This window comes from Penicillium riverlandense (genome assembly GCF_028828495.1).
Source record: "Penicillium riverlandense strain IBT 135883 chromosome Unknown utg000009l_segment0_segment0, whole genome shotgun sequence".
Lineage (NCBI taxonomy): Eukaryota > Fungi > Ascomycota > Eurotiomycetes > Eurotiales > Aspergillaceae > Penicillium > Penicillium riverlandense.
Genome location: NW_026643200.1, coordinates 892,011 through 910,875, shown reverse-complemented (window position 1 = coordinate 910,875; position 18,865 = coordinate 892,011). Strand labels below are relative to the sequence as shown.

General features: G+C 50.6%; 9 protein-coding genes across 9 annotated transcripts; 2 read left to right on the top strand and 7 right to left on the bottom strand.

The window, feature by feature from the left end:
* Positions 1-36: 36 nt before the first annotated feature.
* On the bottom strand, positions 37-1,732 carry N7474_010640 (uncharacterized protein; the record flags this gene model as incomplete). The annotated part of the gene is made up of 5 exons (XM_057202050.1): positions 37-399; positions 455-952; positions 1,011-1,223; positions 1,275-1,400; positions 1,454-1,732. The coding sequence occupies 5 exons, from the start codon at positions 1,730-1,732 to the stop codon at positions 37-39; spliced, it is 1,479 nt and encodes a 492-aa protein (XP_057048321.1).
* Positions 1,733-2,193: 461 nt separating this feature from the next.
* Positions 2,194-3,672, top strand: N7474_010639 (uncharacterized protein; the record flags this gene model as incomplete). The annotated part of the gene is made up of 1 exon (XM_057202049.1): positions 2,194-3,672. The coding sequence occupies one exon, from the start codon at positions 2,194-2,196 to the stop codon at positions 3,670-3,672; it is 1,479 nt and encodes a 492-aa protein (XP_057048320.1).
* A 901-nt stretch (positions 3,673-4,573) lies between these two features.
* On the bottom strand, positions 4,574-5,074 carry N7474_010638 (uncharacterized protein; the record flags this gene model as incomplete). Its single annotated transcript, XM_057202048.1, has 1 exon — positions 4,574-5,074. The coding sequence occupies one exon, from the start codon at positions 5,072-5,074 to the stop codon at positions 4,574-4,576; it is 501 nt and encodes a 166-aa protein (XP_057048319.1).
* Positions 5,075-5,252: 178 nt separating this feature from the next.
* N7474_010637 (fungal specific transcription factor domain-containing protein) lies at positions 5,253-6,803 on the bottom strand (the record flags this gene model as incomplete). The annotated part of the gene is made up of 1 exon (XM_057202047.1): positions 5,253-6,803. The coding sequence occupies one exon, from the start codon at positions 6,801-6,803 to the stop codon at positions 5,253-5,255; it is 1,551 nt and encodes a 516-aa protein (XP_057048318.1).
* Positions 6,804-7,261: 458 nt separating this feature from the next.
* Positions 7,262-7,815, bottom strand: N7474_010636 (SRPBCC domain-containing protein; the record flags this gene model as incomplete). The annotated part of the gene is made up of 3 exons (XM_057202046.1): positions 7,262-7,492; positions 7,551-7,700; positions 7,762-7,815. The coding sequence occupies 3 exons, from the start codon at positions 7,813-7,815 to the stop codon at positions 7,262-7,264; spliced, it is 435 nt and encodes a 144-aa protein (XP_057048317.1).
* Positions 7,816-10,023: 2,208 nt separating this feature from the next.
* Positions 10,024-10,693, bottom strand: N7474_010635 (double-stranded RNA binding motif domain-containing protein; the record flags this gene model as incomplete). The annotated part of the gene is made up of 3 exons (XM_057202045.1): positions 10,024-10,256; positions 10,483-10,542; positions 10,624-10,693. 3 exons carry the CDS (start codon positions 10,691-10,693, stop codon positions 10,024-10,026), a joined length of 363 nt encoding a protein of 120 aa, XP_057048316.1.
* A 2,343-nt stretch (positions 10,694-13,036) lies between these two features.
* Positions 13,037-14,374, bottom strand: N7474_010634 (uncharacterized protein; the record flags this gene model as incomplete). Its single annotated transcript, XM_057202044.1, has 2 exons — positions 13,037-13,202; positions 13,308-14,374. 2 exons carry the CDS (start codon positions 14,372-14,374, stop codon positions 13,037-13,039), a joined length of 1,233 nt encoding a protein of 410 aa, XP_057048315.1.
* Positions 14,375-15,444: 1,070 nt separating this feature from the next.
* N7474_010633 (uncharacterized protein) lies at positions 15,445-16,695 on the bottom strand (the record flags this gene model as incomplete). Its single annotated transcript, XM_057202043.1, has 3 exons — positions 15,445-15,643; positions 15,698-16,223; positions 16,299-16,695. 3 exons carry the CDS (start codon positions 16,693-16,695, stop codon positions 15,445-15,447), a joined length of 1,122 nt encoding a protein of 373 aa, XP_057048314.1.
* A 709-nt stretch (positions 16,696-17,404) lies between these two features.
* lap1 (putative aminopeptidase) lies at positions 17,405-18,693 on the top strand (the record flags this gene model as incomplete). The annotated part of the gene is made up of 3 exons (XM_057202042.1): positions 17,405-17,599; positions 17,659-18,405; positions 18,460-18,693. 3 exons carry the CDS (start codon positions 17,405-17,407, stop codon positions 18,691-18,693), a joined length of 1,176 nt encoding a protein of 391 aa, XP_057048313.1.
* Between the last annotated feature and the right edge of the window lie 172 nt (positions 18,694-18,865).

The following is an 18,865-nucleotide window of genomic DNA, read 5'->3' as shown; positions in this document are numbered from 1 at the left end:
TATACGTCTGTGATATTCTCGTCCCTGGGCTAGTACCTAGTACGTGTACTTAAATCCAGGCAGTCCCTCAAGAACAAGGAGTCCCTGATCAACTTTTCGATTGCACCGCCTGAAATGAAGCGATAGCAGTAGCACAATAAGAATCAATAGTCCGCTGCAGGCCATACAGGCTATAATCCCCGGATGATATGAAGGTGCATCCTGGGACCTGAAGACCAGCGACCCAGCCATTCCTCCAGTTCCACCAAATCCTACAAACACGGCAGTGCAAAGCGCCCGTTTCCACTGGCCGCGAATATTGTTTGCTTGATAGGCCATTGCCGCTGGGACGTTGCCAACCGGCCCAATTGTCGTCAAAAATACGCCAAAAAGACGCGATCCTGTATTCTGTGTAAATGCCTAACTTGAATGTCAGCCCTTGTCATTGTTTTCTCGGAATGACATATTTAGTTACCATAAGTGGCAGCCCAATCAAACATAAGAGCGCATTGAATATCAGGACAGGCCCACGGAGTCGGTATTTATCCGCAAACCACGCTGTGCCATAAGTCACAATAGCAGATGCTGCGTAGGGCGGAGCATATAAGCAAAGTGATGTCCCTATCGAGAACCCCATCTCTTCATTCAATATGATCGGCATGAAGTAGGAGATTGCGTAGGCAACTGTAGTTGTACAGAAGAAGATAAAACCGAAAGCCCAAGGTTTTACATCAAGAGCTGCAGAGAAATACTTCTTCCAATGGAATTCGTCCAGTTCCGCATCACCGCGGTCTCGTGATATGCGACGTAAGATGAAGTCGTACTCTCTGTCGGAGAGAAAGCGGCGCCGAGAAACTTTCATGCGGTCAGGAAAATCAATGAGAGTTAACGCGCCGAGAATGCCGAGAGAGCAAGTAATTAGGCCCTCAATTATGAAAATCCACCGCCAACCATCAATTCCTGCTAAACCATTCTATAAATCAGGTATTAGCGTTGAAGTCTTGAACACCATGCGAGTGTATATCGCCTACCATTTGCATGATCCCATATGACAAGATACCCACAAATGCTGAGGCGACACAGCCCAGTAAATAGAAGACAGCGTATCGTTTCTGCATGTCATAGCGGGAATACCAAGTAGAAATTAAATAGACGCATCCTGGAAAAAATCCCGCCTCAAAAGCACCAATGATTGCCCGAATAGCCACCATCTCAGACCATTTCTTCACAAATCCGCCGCACATCTGCAGTAATGTCAGTAATCATTCTCGAGAAGAAGTGTTAACTGAACATACCATGACAATACCCATTAAGAAAGTAGTTCCTGAAAGGAAACCAACGGGTCCTAGTTTGCGAATGAAAACTGAGCCAAATACTTGGCCAACAATGTATGTTGGAAAGAAACAAAGTGCAATGATGCTCTAATCAAAGGGGTCAGTTGTGATTGGCCACAAAGGAGTTTGCTGGAACTGACATATCGAAATCCAACAAGATCTAGTCCCTGCTTCATTCCGGCTATTGCGGCCGCTCCTATATTCCCCCTATCCATCAGGGACACCATATGCAAAAAGCCGAGAACACCAATCAAGCGTCGGTCGATGCGGTGAATGATTTTTCGTTGCTCATCGTAGCTGAATTCAAGGTCCTCATCCAGGTTTTCACTTTCAAAAGCCTTCTCCGGATGAACGGCTTCCTCATCATGTGCGGCCATGCCTTCAGGAACACGAAAAGGATCGTCTGTGCGGACAGCCATGTGTTCCAACACTGTTCGTGACACTGGATTCTTGATACGTTGAATAAATGTTGAATCAATTGAAACTGAAGCCCAGCGCAATAACTCGATCAGATTGGATTAGAAAATTACGAGCTCTGAGACTGCCTTTTGAACCTGAGGGAAACGCGGTTTTAAAGACGTCGTCACCGCAGGCAGTCATTCAACAATTTACCCCAGCCTTCACGCGGGGAATCCATGAAGTGGGTCCGACAAAGCCTGGAATAGGAATGGCAAAGTACCGTAACGTGTTGTCAACGCTAGTAAATCTAGCCATGCATCGGAACAGGTATGTTTGGTGCGGAGGAAAATGTCGCAGGGACTATCTGCCTCTTAAGACTTCGTGGTTCCCCTTATGCAGAGTGTGTCCATCTAAATCAAGCATCTTCTTTTTCTTTATTTTTGAGAACCTTTTGAATCTTCCACACCTTGAGCCTTTCAATATGAATGGATCAGCTTCCTCGCAATCTTACTCTGTTCCACTGAATGCACGGCGGGTGTTTGAAGAAGGGATTCTCAATAAAGGCTGGATCAGAAAGCACTTGCCTCCTGAAGCAGTCGATTTCTCAGCTCGAATCACATTCTCTGGCAACAATGAACCCAGTATTCCCGTCAACTGGCGCTTTGCAGAGTCAGCAGCGGCGCTCAAGGCCCTCGAGGCATCTCTTATCGCAGCATTAATGAAGAAGAAAGAAGGTCTCTCGGTCGACAGGGCCACAATTAACACCGACCACGCTCAGCTCTTTCTGATGTCTTGCTATCTATGGACAATCAATCCCGACTCTAAAGATGCTATCTCGCGCACTCGGAATGCACATCTCCTTGACAAGATGATTCCGGACTACAATTTCCATGGGAGGGATACAACACTGTACCGTAAAATGGTCACAAGTATCTATCGAACAGCAGATGGGCGCTACTTCAATCTTCACGGGAGTCTGCAGCCAGATATTACCTTGGACATGCTTGGGCTTCCGCGTAACATGGAAGTGTCAAGCAATGAAGAAGCTGTGGCGCCTTTTATCGAGCGAATCTCAAGATATGACAGCGAGGATTTGCAGCATCAAGTATCGGATGTCCACCAACAAGCCGGTGTCATCTGCCATTCTGCTGATTCATTCCGGGAAACCGAGCATGGAAAAGCAAATTCTCATGTATCGCTGTTTGAGATCCACGACTGTCCATCTTCAGCACAAGTTCCAACATGGTGGTCCACTCCCTCTGGTCAGAATCCTTCTCAAAGACCACTTGCAGGTCTCAAGGTAGTGGATATGTCCCGAATCATTGCCGCACCAGCGATATCTCGCGGCCTTGCTGAACTAGGAGCATCCGTCATGCGCGTCACTTCCCCGAAACTTCCAGATCTTCATAATCTACATATTGATCTTAACTGGGGCAAATGGAACTGCAGTATAGATCTTACGACAGAGGAAGGGAAGCAAAATTTACGTGATCTTATTTCCGAAGCAGACGTTGTCATTCAAGGTTATCGACCCGGTTCGCTCGAGAAGCACGGTTTCGGCCCACAAGGCATCTTAAACATGACGAAAGATCGTCTGCGAGGAATTGTCATACTTCAAGAGAACTGCTACGGGTGGTACGGTCCTTGGTCTCACCGCAGTGGCTGGCAGCAGATCAGTGATTCCTGCGTTGGTGTATCTCATGCCTTCGGCAAGGCCATGGGACTGAAAGACGGAGAGAGCGTAACGGCAATTTTTCCAAACAGTGATTATATGACCGGTGTCTCCGGCATTTGTGCTGTGCTAATCGCCTTGATGAAGAGAGGGGAGACCGGGGGTAGTTATATCGCTGAGACGGCCCTGAACTACTACAACCAGTGGCTCGTGAACGATGTTGGCGAGTATCCAAAAGATGTATGGGACACCCTGTGGGCTCAGAATGGCAGGATGAAATTTCGGTAAGTGCTTTTGTTGCGTTGATGGTTATTGATTCTGACGATTCCTCGCGCATGATAGCTCGTACAACAATCCACAATCCACAGCGTCTCGAGTTCTGAACTCACTGGAGAAGGAAAGAGGAAATGTTTTGTTTAATCCTGCATTTTTCGAGACACGGGAAAGCCAGGCATTGAAGGCCAACATCAGGATAGTCAAGCCAGTGATCGATTTCGGGAAGAGTGATATACGCCTTGGCTACAACATTGGAACTCGAGGAAATGGCCACGATTCTCCTCGGTGGCCAAACAACCTAATGCAGGAAGAGATAAAGTAGAATCTACTAAAAGAATTGAACCCATCTCATATGTCTCAATTACAGACAGTATCACGGAATAGCGTACTGTACCGTAAACATTTGTACATGCTTGATTTTAGCCAATTGCGACCGCTCGTATGACCGCGCTAGGGCTTCGGGATCGGTCAGGTTAAAGCCTATTTTTCGGGCCCTACCCCGATTCTTCGGCCTCGTCCCTATTTTTCGGGTAGACTTTCTAACTACCGACATGTATCTGTCTAGTTTATTGCAGTGTGACTCCAATAATGCACCCTTATATACCAGCTTAAGCCCTGCTCCTATTGCATGGATTGTGCGAGCTCGGATGGGCCTTGTTAAGGGACGGCCCTTTTTCTGGGTTCAAGTCAGGTGGTCGAACCCGGGTGTTCTTTTCTTATTTACTTGTTTCTCTCTTTATTCTCCTTTCCTCGCTAGTTAAAGCCGATGGAGGTTATCCAGGCAGAGCCAAAACAAGGAAATCACAATGTAAAGCAGATATGAGGCTATGCAGGATAGAAGATAGACACAACAGGATAGCTCACTTTCAACTTCATCCCGATTTCCAAATCTTGTTCTAGTCATATGTGAACTCTAGTTCTGAGAATCTGCAATGGCCTGGGAGGGAGGTGTATCGAAAGTGAAGTCTCCACCCGAACTTTTTGGCACAAGCTCTGTTAACATCTGCGAGCGGAATTTGTCTCCTGCCCAAAAGTCTTCTAAGAGTATGTTCTCGACTTCCGCCAAGTTTGCCCCGTCATTGAGCTGTGGCTGATTCCGCACTGTTCCCTCGATCTCTGTCGAGCAGTCTTGAATATCACGAAAAAACATCTCCGGATCGAATTGAGCCTCGTCAACTATGTTGATATCGGAGATATAATCTGAAAATGTCGTATGCGTTTGTGGGACGCAGATACCATTGGTAGTCTCAGGAGACCACCTTTCCTGGCAAGAACGAGATAGGTTTGCCGAGTTATATAGAGCAGCCGGACTTCTCGGAACTTCGATGGCGCTACCATCAACCCAGCCGATTCTTCGATGATCGCCATAAATTGCCAAATCAGACTGACCTGGCACCTGGCCGAGGGTTTCCATAACGTTTGTGATGATAGCCTCCCAAAGGTCACGATACTTCTTCACGCACAAGCTACGGTCTGCAACATCATAAAGAATGGAAGAGCAGGCACGTAGGTCGTTAGCTATTGTGACTGACCACAGTCGAGGACATCGCAAAAGACAATAACTAATAACCAGAATTAGCGAATCTCTTCGTTCACATTGGAACACATACCCACCACATTGTAAGCCCGGCCATAAACATGAAGTTGACTAGGATATAGCCCCAGCCAAGGTAGTCTTTCTGGCGCAATTTCTTGAAGAGTTGACACATCTGACCCGAAGCTCTCATGCAAACGCGAACCAAATCATGGTCTGGAGGAAGCTCCTTCAGGAACGGTTGGAGAATCATCCGAATACCATTATTCCAGTGCATATGGATCCACTCGTTGTCAGCCTGCGAGAGACTAGAAGGCAATGACCTTTCGTAGTCTTCAAGAGAGGACAGCAATGAAGGAACCATGGGGAGCAATCCAGAAATATCTTTGTCGACACGGTAGATTTTGTTATGAATTTGTGATCTTAACCGGGCCAATCTGATAGAAGGAACAAAGGGGCCGAGGCTCTTTGTGAGGCTTTCCTCCTCAGAATTTGTCAGCTGGTCAACAGGAGAAGCTTGAAAAGGTTTCTCAAAATTGACTGGGAGGTCGACATCGATATCATGATCTGCGATATTGAAGGGCCGCCCGAGAGACCATGCGATATGGCGATCGAGTACATAAACACTCCAAAACATTCTGCGCCTTGCTTGAGACTCGCAGTATTTGAGGTTGAGATAATTGATCTCTCTGTGCAACCCTAGATCGATTGCAGTTCTCATTGCGAGCCCAATCAAATACCATATTGTGGAGCTGGATGTCGAACGCAAATTGTAAATGATGAGCAATATCATTCCCTCGATATTTCGAATGGAACGAGATTGCAAGACAGGGTCTTTGAAATTCAAGGCAATCCGGAAGAGGTCCTCAGGGGCGGCGGAGTTGTATCGGTCTGGGGCCTTCTGCATGGCTGATCCAATGGCATATACCGTGAAGAGCTTGAATGCTTCCCATCTTTTCGTCGAATTAGGCTCAAGCAGTTGGTTTCTCTTCGTATGTAACAGGAATATCTCGGTCCGGTCTAGAAAAGGGAATAGTTGATGCAGGTTTCCGAAATAGGCCTGGATGAATTTCGACCCTTCTATATCTGTTGGAGGGCCTATACGGTTCTGCCGGGTAGAATTTCGACGGGGCCCATGCCACTGTTCCCGGCTACTCGCATCTGACAGAGCATTCATCCAAACAGCATCTTTCATCATCAGGTCCAAGCTCGTTGCGATCATCTTTCCTGATGAGGGGCCGAGATGTGCTGGCTCATTGCCTACAACATGTCCCAATGTCAAGCAGTCCACCACATCGGAAAACTGGCCATTTCCTGAAAAGTAGTGCCCTGGGTTGTTTTCAGCTGTACATGGAGCTGAATTGGCCCCTGACATAGCGCTCAGCTGAGCCTCTAGAGTCTCAATTCTGCTGAACAGCGCATCCTTCGACATGCCGTGGTATCTTTCCGGTGCGCTCTCGGGTCGCTCAGTCTCTGATCTTGCGCAAGGCAAGTTTGCAGCCTCGCAGTTTGCACAGGTCGGAAACCCGATGCATCGTTGTTTCCGACGGCGACAGCGTCTACATGCTTGTGGAGTGCGCTTTCGGATTCGGAATGCGGGCTGATCCATTGAGATAATTTAATGGGCATAAAACGGAGGTCGAGCAGTGACCAGCAAGAAGATCTCCGACGTCTCGGAATTTCCTTGGGGATTGGGGGATTGACCCCGGAGTGCGGGGTACATTCAGACCAATAGAGAAAGAACCTCGGGACACTAAGAGCAGTCAAGTATTTGAGCTACTAGCGAATGGTTTCCTGCGGAGATGATGCTTAGGCTCCACATGATTGCGATACATTAATGGCTTGGTACAGATTCTTATAGCTTGTCAGCGACGGATCTGAGAGTAATATCAGATTAAACTACCATCAGAAGCACTAAATTTGCCTTCAGGGGGTATATATAGAAGCATCAGAGGAGGATATGCTAAACGAAAACCCAGAAAAGAACAAAATGACAAGGAAAATAACAATTGTGCCAATAACAACGGCCTTGAAGCACACCCCCCAGCAATTGGAAGCAACGCTAGATTAGGCCTCGGCCCGATCCTTGAGATCTTTATTAAAGCCAGCAAAATCAGCCGCTAGGAATCTTCCTAGAACGTAAGGGCTCAAGAGCCATGACATCAATCCCTTGGGTTCCTCCGTCTGCTTGAAAATAGTAGATGACCCATCGTTGGTCGGTTCGATGTGAAAAGAATGGAGACCGGCAATGGTAAAGACTGGAGGGCCTTGCCATTGGAATAGGTTTTCGGAATTTTCCTTTCTCAGATCTCAGCATTCCGTTTTGATTTAAGGGTCCTTGCCTATGCATGCCTACCGTAATTTCGGCGGTAAACTTCATGCCTTCGATATTAACATGTACCTTATCTCCCGGAACAAGCGAAAGTCCCATTTTGGAGTCATCTTCGGGCTTGACTTCCTTTAGCCACTTCGTGTGCCATTCTGGATGTGCTGAGAAATTGAGGAGCTGGTGGTTAAGGAATGATGAGCTTCCATCATTCTCCCAGTGTGGCTAGTACGGCACATACCACTTCCCGCACTTTCGTGGGCGGTGCAGTAATTTCAATCTGGCTTTCGATCATTGTGCAGGGTTCGGTATGTTTTGATTGCCCAGAGAATCGCGAGCAAGGGGTAGAGGGGAAGAAGAATCAGGGTCGGGAACGCCAAGGTTTGGTTTCCAGGTTTTGGCCCCCACCGCAACGTGCAAGATTGATTCAAATTATTATGTTGTTCATTGCCTCTTATTTTATTTAGCCGTTTCGCAACGATCACCATCGGGAAGGTTACATTAGCTAGTGAACTAGTTCAAAATATTGTTAAATCATTCCATTCTTGTGCCGAAGACAGGGCTTCCCAGGTGTCTGCAGGCTGACCCACTTTACTTGTTTGTGGGGGGAATAGTAACCAGCATCCTCAAGCAGATTATAGCTGTGGTTTTGACCATATCTATATGGTCGTCAGATTATCCATGCTTTGTGACTGAGATATAAATATCCAAATGAACAGGCATTTATTCCTCTCGGAGTTAAATCGCGTCTATCCACTTGCCATACCGTCTGATTTCATTTCCTACACACTAACTACTAACTTGTTACCACCGATTCTATCCTTCATTAACTTCTCTAGATTACGCTTTATGACCTCAAATCCCGTCTCACCACTTCAACGTTAGTCGGCAGCTTGACCTAACCACTTTTCAATACTGTTCGGCATATCACAGCGTTTGTTGAACTGAATGTACGTAGTGTGACTCTCGGAAATTAAGTGACTGCTTGGCATTTGATGTTGTACAGCATGAAAATTATTTATGCAATGATAGATAACGGAAAAGTTTCCTCCATATAGCCTCCGAAGTTATAAATCTGCAGATCGTTAAACGAGGTATACATACCATGAAGCACGGAGTTGGATAGTGTGGAAAGCAGATTTTGTAAACAGAAAATAAACAACCGATTTAGCAAGCCCCGAATCTCGGCAGCAGCCATATCCAGGAGTAGGAAGACGCCAAATTCAATAGATTCCTACAAGCCTCAATCCAAACCAGTCCAATCTGATCCGATTCCGATTCGATAACTACCCTAAGCCTGACCGGGAACCATCCAAACCCATTCCGAAGCGAACTCCCGTACCAATTACTCCAGCGCATTAGGATATCCCAACCCAAAAACCCCAAACTTGCAAAAGAAGAACATATCAAATCTTTGTCTGCCCGGTTGTCCTTTCCTGTAACTTCCTCTTTTCCCTTCTCTCTCCGCCTCACGCAACACCGCCTCCTCCCGTTAAGCCCTGGCATGTCTACCTGCGCGGTCAAGTGGCTTTCCATCTAAGGCGACACAGACACACGCTCGCACCGGATTTCAGGGGTAACTGCAGCCGCAACGGCTGCACAGTTTCCGCAAGTCACAAGGGTGATTTTCCGAAAAGGTACTCCCTGGTGGCGAAGACATTGTTTTCGGAAACCGTGGTAAACGTGTCCCGGACTTCCCAGTGAAACAAACCCCTCTCCGGCCAGCTTGAACGGCCCAAAACTCCCGTACCCTCCCTCTTTAGCAGAATTGAAGAGAATCCACAGTATATATAGCCCACAAACATAATCATCAATAGCTTCAAACTCGAATAATGGAATCATCTGTCGGTAAAGTAATATCTGGTATGAAAAATCACAGTCATTCGACGTGCGTCGTGGAGAATTGAGAAAAGGCGCGGTTCCTGGGCCATCAAGGTTTGCGATTCGCCGTATGTATCACGATTGGGTGTCGTCAAGTCTCACAAGTGGAAGACAAGAGGAAGGACATTGACGGCCATTGGTGTTGCCAGCCGCATAGACACCGACGGATCATGTGTCCATTATTCCGTCCCTGACAGCCGTTCCGTCCCATCCAAGTTTCTCTTCGAATCGGATGCTTAGCCGCAGAACTAACATGACAAATCCCGCTCCCTTGCGGAACGGTCAGTCGTGCAGCCGGGTTTGGTTGTCCGGGGTTGCCAGCAATTGGAAATCAGTGTATAGTTACGGTCTGCGGGACTCGAAGAGGAACGACGTCGGTGCGGCGGGATCGGAGGGCGAGCGCGTGCTGTTTGTTGGTTTCTTCCTTGCCCAAGGACAAAGACAACAGCGATTTTTGTGCGTGCGTGCGTGCACATGCTGTGTGGGTCTCCTCGAGATGAGTTGAAAGGTCAATGCAGCAGCAGCACAGGAGAAGCAAGGAACTCCCGACAGAACAAAAGACAAGAGAATAAAAACACACAAGTAGAAAAGGCCGCCCATGCAGAAAACACGAAAGAAAGGATCAGAACCCGCCAGATCCCCGGCCGTACCCTGGAGTAGTCGGCTGGGACTGTTGCGGGAAGAGTTGGCCGGGATAGTGGGTGGAGGAGCCGGGCTGCTGGTTGAGAACCTTCAAGGCGACCTCGGCGGCGTCCTCTTTGGCATTGTTGATGTACTGGCCATCATACCAGTAGCGGGCAGCGAAATTCTGATAGCCCTGAATCGAGACGGTACTAGACCAGGCGGTGCGACCTCCTGCATTTCCGACGCAAGGACAATCAGCATCCCGCTGTCAAAAGCTCGGACTAAAAAAAGTCGGTGTACGGGCAGTTCTTGCTTTTTCACTCTTGTCTCCACACCCTGCAATGCCGAGACACGCAGCGCTAAGGCAAGGTGTCGAAACACAGGAAAGAAAAAAAATTTGAAACGGTCTGAGAGGGAAAAGACGGTGGGCAGGGCAAAAATGGAATCGGGTAGGTACCTCGCCGATCGGACACAATGTTGAAGACAGGGGGCGGAAGCTTGGTGCGCCGACAATGATCTGTTTTTCACGATGTCAGTCAGTCAATTACTTTGATCGTTGCCCGTGAGCGCGTGGGTTGGGTGGTGTCCAATGGCTTACCTTGGAGCTGGTCCTGCCAGCTAGGTCGCGTCCCAGCGGGAGCGCCTTGAGAACCGGTGGGCAGTGACATTTTTGGGGATTTTATGCTTCAATCGTGGCCGGAGGAAGTATTAGGGTGCTCGAGAGAGAGTATTGTTGGATCGAGGACGGTAATTGAGAAAGAATATAGTTGTGTGGAGGAATGGACAGAAAAGAAGCCAGCACACAAAAGAACTGAGACGGTGAGACTAGCAGTAGATATAGGTAGTCAATGGGAATTGGCGATAACAAAATGTTTGAAGGAAGCTGTCATTGGATCATGAAAGAAAGTGAAGAGGGGGGGAGGGTGGGAAGCGGAAGGCATATATAAAAAGTGAAGAAAAAGCCAAATAAAAAACGGCGTAGGATGATGAAATGTAATTTTTCCCCTGGCGTGACAAACATGGAGCCTAACCGTCAAACCTAGAACGGGCTTATGCATGTACATGGGGGAGGGAGGGAGGGGGGCGACAATCGACACACAGCATCAGCCAGATTCCCCACTAGTAAGTGGGAATGGAATATGCGGATCATTAATTAGGAGCCTGCAAGCTGGAACGGCCCGGCGCACGGCGACCAAACTGTCCATCCAACCTTGCTAGACAGTATAGCGGGACAGAGAATAACCATACCGTAGTGGGGGACTGAGTGGGTAGAGAGTAGACCCATTTCTATCTTTCTGTCCGGTGAGGGAGTTTGAACTGAACTGGGGGAATAAATGGATGCCCAGGATTGGATGGGGAAAAAAAGAACAACTCAGAGCACCCCACGTCGACGGTTGATGAGCAGCAGCTGGGTGTCAGTGCCCCGACAATGCGGAACAGCCGCCGCCTTAACTTCTGGAATAGATCAGATTGCCACAGCCTTGTATGCCCAATAAACAGAGCTTATGAATTATTAGTTATGCCTGAATTTCTCTCTTGTTGGGCAGACGAAAACCCGGGGAGGAGGGGGCGCGCCAGCCGGGCGTTGCCAGCTCATCAATCAATCAACAGAGGGAAAACATCATCACATTCGCTTCCTGGCTGAGGCTTGTATCAGCTGGTGTGTATGTATGTATGTATGTGTGGGTGTGTCAGGTAGCTAGTTAGTAGTTAGTTAGCTGGGTAGCTAGTTTAGAGCAGGGGTGGTGTGGTTGGAGGACGAAATCAAAAAATAATAGGGCTAGAATGGTTGACAGAAGTCAAAGATACGCCCGAGCGAAAATCCTCGGTTAGCCCGCCTTGCCCCGTGCCTCGGGATAAACGTCTCTGCAGAGATAATAGAAGAAACAACCAGTTCTTAGGGACTACATGATTCGCCGCTTTCCTTTGGGCCAGTTGGGCATTCATACCTGCAGAGCACCATCATCATCGTCATTATGGACAATCATCCTGGGTTCACATCAAAACCGTCCACCTATCTTGTGGCAAGAACAGCATATCATAGCATATGCACGCAAGACAGACAGCAGCCCGGGGGTTCTGGTGTTTGGGCTTTAGCCAGTGCATTAAACAGGGCAATCTAAGCCCCGCATTGGGACAAGCTTAATCTGGCGCTGGTGGTTGCTGTAAGGCAGCAAGGCAGGCAAGGATACGAACCACGGTTCTCGCTCTGCCGAAGATTCATCCAGCGCCAATCATTTACCTTCCCCCTTGCCCCGGTGAGGCAGGCTAGGTATGCGTAGCCTCGCACAGCAGTCCGTGTATAGGATAAAAATAGAAATGAAACAAAAACAAGCTACAGAACGCGGGTTTGTTGTTGTTATTGAAGTGAGTAGTAAGTTCGGCGGTCAGCTATATTTCCAGCTAACTACATCCAACATGCACCGTCAGCATAGCAACGCAGCACGAGGACGAAGATATCCATGTACACTGACGTCCTAAATACGCACGCAAGCAAGCGAGTGCTTTCTCATTCGCGTAACCAAATCAAATACATCCTAGCCATTAACTAATGCATTGATCGATCGATCACACGCCCGCCTGTTTTCCATTCCTCCTCTGTCAGAGACGGAAGGAAGCTCCGTAATTCACCCGAAATTCAACCGCCCCAAAATATGAGTGCAAGAAGCGAAGTAAAATGGAATGATTGGCAGTAGTTGAAACCTTGTAAAAGGATCTTCGCCGTCGAGAACACTAAAAACGGTAAAGCTTAAAAAAAGGCCGGCTTCATTTCGTTCCAAGAATTGAATAGCAAAACAAAACAACCCCAAAAGAAAGGAAACACTGTCATCGAGTCGTTTACTTCGTTAAAGAAATCATTATTGCAGCCCGTGCACACGCTATACAGGGGGTTTGGACCAGACCAAGCTGCTAGAAGACAATAGAAGTATGGTTCGCCATCGTCTAGTGGCATTGAGCCAAGCCGCGGCCAGTGCCGTCGTCTAAAATAGTGAATAATAGAAGCGGATCGCCTACGCTGATCCCCGGCGCTGAAGGACCTCGCCGATCAACCGGCGAGGGCCCATGCGCTCCATCCTCCGCGCGAAAGCGGTTCGTGCGGGGAGCCGGCGCCCGTGATGCCAGCGACGACGGATGCAGTCGTCTACCAGGACGATCAGACCGGTAGCCACAATCACGCTAGAGGGTGTTAGCAAATCCTGGTCTCCATCTCGCGTAGATGTAGAGGAACAAATAGCGGCAAAACAAGACAACCCTGAAGACGGATGAGGGATCCACACTTACTCGGCAATGTCGGGCATCCGTTCATACACATTCGGATCACTGATCCACAGTGATGTCGGCGGAACCCACCCGCCCTTGCTCTCCTCCTCGCCCGCTTCCAGGGGCGTCAGGATCTCAGGGACCATGTGGGCGATTGTATTAGAGGTGCGCGTGTCGACGAGATGGTACGATACCTCGCGCAGTTCTCCTTCTTTGCGGAACTCGCGTCGCCACTGGTACTTGGTGGACCAGTACTCGTACTCGTAGCGCTTCGCAGGGCCCGCCCCGCGGCGCTTGAGCTCGACGTGAGCGTAGTTGGAGAACTCCATGAGTATGGCATCGCCAAACGATTTCTCCGTGCTATCGAGCTCATCGAGGGATTCGTCGTGTTGCTGCACAGCGCCGAAGCCGGAGGCATCCCGGTGCTTCAGGCTGGCGGTAGAGGAGTCCTGTCCGCTCGAGCCGGGCCGGATGCTGGCGAGCATGCTGCTCCAGGAGCGGCGGCGAGAGCAGGGGTTGCGGTCGTTGTTTGGCGTGGAGGTCTCCTTGCGGGTGGAATGGCACACTTCCCGGCCGGAGTCGCGGCAGTAGCGTCGGAAGGAGAACTTGCGGGTGAAGAGATCATACATGCGAAGGTGGAAAAGGATGACATCTTGGTTGTAACCCCCGCGGCAGGGAGCCACGGTATCTACACGGAGATTCATGTTGCCGTCGATCGTCGCGTCGTCGTGGCGGATCAGTAGGCGGCGCGGCGAGGGAAACAATGCCGCAAACGAAGCCGGACTGGATGCAAGTACATCTGTCGGGAAGGTCTCCTGCAGTCTCCGGTCGTAGACTTCATACCGTGGCTGTTCTTCTGGCGCGGTCGCCGCGACGGCGGCAGATGCAGTGGTGGAGGCGTAGGTTGAGACGGAGTCCCGAGGCCCTTCCATGCCGTCCCAGTCCGATTCGTCTTTTGGGCTGGCGGGCTGCCGGTCACTGACAGCCGTCAAGGCCGTGCTACGCGATGGATACGAGGCATCGCTCTCGGTGGAGCTCGAACTGCCCGCGCTGACGGTGCGATCTTGACATGATTTATAGGATCCCATCGCAGACGAGATCAGGAGAAATGATGTTGGGAGAAAGAAGGGCGATAATCAAATGCAAAGGTGAAGCGATGAATGAATGGGTCGATGACGAGAGACAAAATAACTAGTCCGGGCGAGACAAGGGAGTCAGATTCCCATGACGCAGTGGAATCGAAGTAGTCCACGGAGTAAGGTATCTGGAATGAATGGAGAGAGTCGTATCCACGTTCCAGCTGAGATTACCTATTGCCCGGCTGATTGGAAGGAAGAATCGTACAAGAATGATGGGGATAAACAATCAACAATAAGACAGACAATTAGAAAGCATAAGGATCACAAGTGAAGGAAAATCCAATGATGGGATCAATCAACAAACAAGGCGGGAGTCGGTCGAAGCAGAAGAAAGAGAACGAGAAGGGCAAGAATGAGGCGAGGAATGCCCGCCAGGTTGTCTGTCGAACGAGGGTTGTACAGGCTGACCGGGCGCTTCGGCCCTGCGACAAGACTGGGTGTCGACTGTGATTTGCTCGTGGCCTCCCCTCCTTTGCGCACAGTCGGACCAGTGAGATCGTCGCCGGTCTAGACACGAGAAGGATTATGTCATGGTGGTGCACTGCCATGGGTCCGCGCGCAATTATCTGATGCGTGTATGTATCCTACTCTCCTGGTACTGTGGAGGCGGACCGGTCCGAGGTCAGTTGGTTCCAGAGTGAGAGTAGGGATGTCCATTTGTCTATAGAGATCAATATGAGTTTACTGGATTATTCCTGATTATTAGTTCCTGAATCATGCTACGGGATATTCCTACTCTCTTGGCCCTTCCTGTTACTAAACAGTGGTCGATCAAATGAGTGTCAGGACTGTCGGTGTGTTCACCGGCCCCTGATGGTGGTGCCACGAACCTGGGGTGGGGGTGGATGATCATGACATCTGATAAACTAGAGCCCGACATGACGACATGGATCGTCTTCTAGAATGTATGTATCCCTTGGAAATCATCCAATCATGTATCTGTATATGTATCTACGAAGTAGTGGAGATGGTCATCGCATCTTTACATTGCCCGGCGGAATGGCTCGGTGCAACAACCATCACACCTGCGCGTAAAGGGGCCGCGGCAGCTCCTGTCCCGGCTGAATCACGGTCTCGGAACGACACACCGGTCCTGCACGGCTACCGGGGCTGGGCGGACGAAAGCCGACGTACGCCTCGCGCCGGGCGGGATCGCCCACGGTGACCGACCAGGTGTGCAGGCCATAGTACGAGGCAATGCTGTGGACCAGCCACCGTCTACGCGAACGAGTCAGTGTGCTGTGTGGGTCAGAAACAAAGAGAGATACTGACCCAAACCCGGCCGCGCGGTCGTCGACTAGACTCTCAAACACCATCTTCTCACCATCCCGCTCATGGTGCGAGTTCATCTCCTCGCGCAGCTGCCGCAGCTTCTGCTGGCGCTCCGGAGAGTCGTGCATCTGCCCATTGCGGCCGACGAAGACAATCTCATCCTCCGAGTCGTTCTCCGTATCCGACGACCCGGGAGCATCCTGCAAGCCCTCATTCTGAAGCAGACTCTGCTTCTCATTCCATTTCCGGATGAAGAGCCGGATATCCTCTTCCAAGTCCTGGAGCATGCCGCGCGCGGCACGAGCGTGTTTCAGCTTCAATCGGAGCTCTTTCGGGATGCGACGTTTCTCATTGTCTGTGGCCTTGGCAGACCTCTTGGCCAAATTGTGGTCTGCCACATAGGCGTAGTGAACATCCCAGAGCGGCGCTAGGTAGTAGGGCATGGGGTCGTGCCGGGGGTACGTAGGCTGGATATCCCAGTCCTTCGGAGACGGGGGTTCGGCCCACGGGTTGTGCAGCAGACGGTCTTTGATCTCAGGTCAGCCCATCCAGACCGAATTCCAATCGGACATCCTCAACTATTCTGCCCGACCGAACATACCATTCTCCCAACGCTGTCGGCGCCGGCTCCCGTCCTTGCCCTTTAACATGGCCTCGCGTCGCTTCATGCTATCTCGGCGCAGAGGCTCGCGACGACGGAAACTGACGCTCGGAGCGGGACGAGTCTCACCGGCTGGCACCACCTTGACCTGTTGCGGGGACCCGGTGGCCTGGGGCTGATCGTCCAGAGGGATTGACAGGCCCATGGTCGCACCGCGTAGAGGGGAACGCGTCGGGGTGATGTTTCGCGCGGGCCCATCGGTGGTGGGAGCAGACTCGGATAGGGTCAACCCCTGGAGTGAAGCCGCTGCTTGCTCCGTCCAAGCAGAGATGGCGCGGGCCTGGTGCGGCGCGAGCCTCGGGGAGGAAGAAGAAGGCACAGCGGGATGGATGGCCATGGTGGGTGGATGGTCTGTCCGGGATGCGACGGCCTAGTCTCGTTAGGAAGATCAAAGATCAAGGAATCGAATAGAATAAGAATAGAAGACGATGAGAAGGAGGAGAGAATGGGATAAGAAGAAGAGATGAGAGATGAGGGGACTCGAGATAAGACCATCGATCCCATTGTCCTGAGTCACATGTGCGGAACGATTGGTGGAAGGCGAGCCAGTCACGTGAGACCCCGGTTGAGTCAGGTTGAGTCACGTGTGGTCCGTGCCTTGGAACACGGACTCGGGCTGGAACAGGCTGAGGAGCACCTGCTGAGATGTCGCGATCACACGGCTGAGTCGCGCCGAACAGTGGAGCTGCTCCACCACCCATTCATTCCTTCCCCCGGAATGACGCTATGGACGCAGTGATGGCTGGCAGAGTGCTTAGTGAGAACGAGATATGAAAGTCATGATGTAAGGACGGGAATGGCTAGCTGCGAATCGTTGTGTATCGTGAGTTAATCAAAATAATCGATAGTCGACTAGTAGTCCCCTTATCACCGCCAGCTGTCTCACTCTCGGGGCCAAAACCGGTAATGATCCAACCAGACCCCGTGATCCGGCCGTCTCCTCTTCTACCCGCTGCCGCCTGGACTCAATTCCATAAACACACCCATTTTCCCCTGGTCGAGGCAAGCCCTCCCATTGACAAGATTATTCCCATTCTGTCGCCACAATGAAATTCGCGATCCCTCTTGCGCTGAGCGCAACATCCACGGCCGTGCTGGCCACGGGCATCCAGCAGCAAGAACCACTCGGGCGCTTAACACCCTCGGTCGTTCAGAACCAGCAGCTCACAAAATACCTGATCGAGTTGGCACCCTATCGCACGCGATGGGTGACCGAGGAAGAGAAATGGGAGCTGAAACTGGTATGGTGGTGTCGTTAGCTGCTCTGTCGCGTGCCCCTCACTGATTGACCTGGCTGTAGGATGGCGTCACGTTCATGGATGTAACGGATGAGTTCCAATCCGGAGCCTACGGCACCCTGCATACCAAACATGTTGTCCGATATCCCGTCGAGATGCAGCACCAACCAGACGTCGAGCCCCTCCTGAAGGAACTGTCCACGGATCACATGTACAAGAACCTCGAACACTTCACCTCCTTCCACACGCGATACTACAAATCCGAGACGGGCATCGAGTCCGCAACGTGGCTGTATGACCAAGTCACGTCAGTGCTCACCGAGTCGGGCGCCACCGAGCACGGCGCGACCGTCACCAAGTTCCCTCACCCATGGGGCCAGTTCAGCATCATCGCGCGCATCCCCGGCCAGACCAACAACACCGTGGTGCTGAGTGCGCATCAGGACAGCATCAACCTGTTCCTTCCGTCGATCCTGGCTGCGCCAGGTGCGGATGACGACGGCAGTGGGACAGTCACCATCCTCGAATCCCTCCGGTCCCTGCTGCGGTCCGAGACGATTTCGCACGGCCAGGCGCCGAACACGCTCGAGTTCCACTGGTACTCTGCGGAGGAGGGCGGCTTGCTGGGTTCTCAAGCGGTCTACTCGCAGTACAAGAAGGACTTGCGCGAGATCCGCGCCATGCTGCAGCAGGATATGACCGGCTATGTCCAGGGAACTCTGGATGCCGGTCTCGAGGAGTCTGTCGGAGTCATCGTCGACTACGTCGACCCGGGACTCACCTCGTTCATCAAGGAAGTGATCACCACTGTAAGTTTCAGAACCGGCGCCCCCAATATCTGTTTCATACTGATTGTATTGCAGTACTGCGACATCCCCTTTGTCGAAACCAAGTGCGGCTACGCATGCTCCGACCACGCCTCCGCCAGCCGATTCGGCTACCCCTCCGCCTTTGTCATTGAGTCTCAATTCGAGCACTCCGACAAGAAGATCCACTCGACCGAAGATAAGATCAAGTACCTGAGCTTCGACCACATGTTGCAGCATGCGAAGATGAGCCTTGCCTTTGCCTATGAGCTGGCCTTTGCGCCGTTTTAATACCATCTTGTTTTTTTCTTATTATTGGTTCGGTCCTGGCATGGGCATGTTTTTCGGGTCGGGCGTACTTGTTTATTTTATACGTAGTTGGTTTCCTCACAGGAGGGGCATTCAAACCAGCATCAATGAGTTTATCTATTATGTTTATTCGGATGATGTCCGCATCATCAGT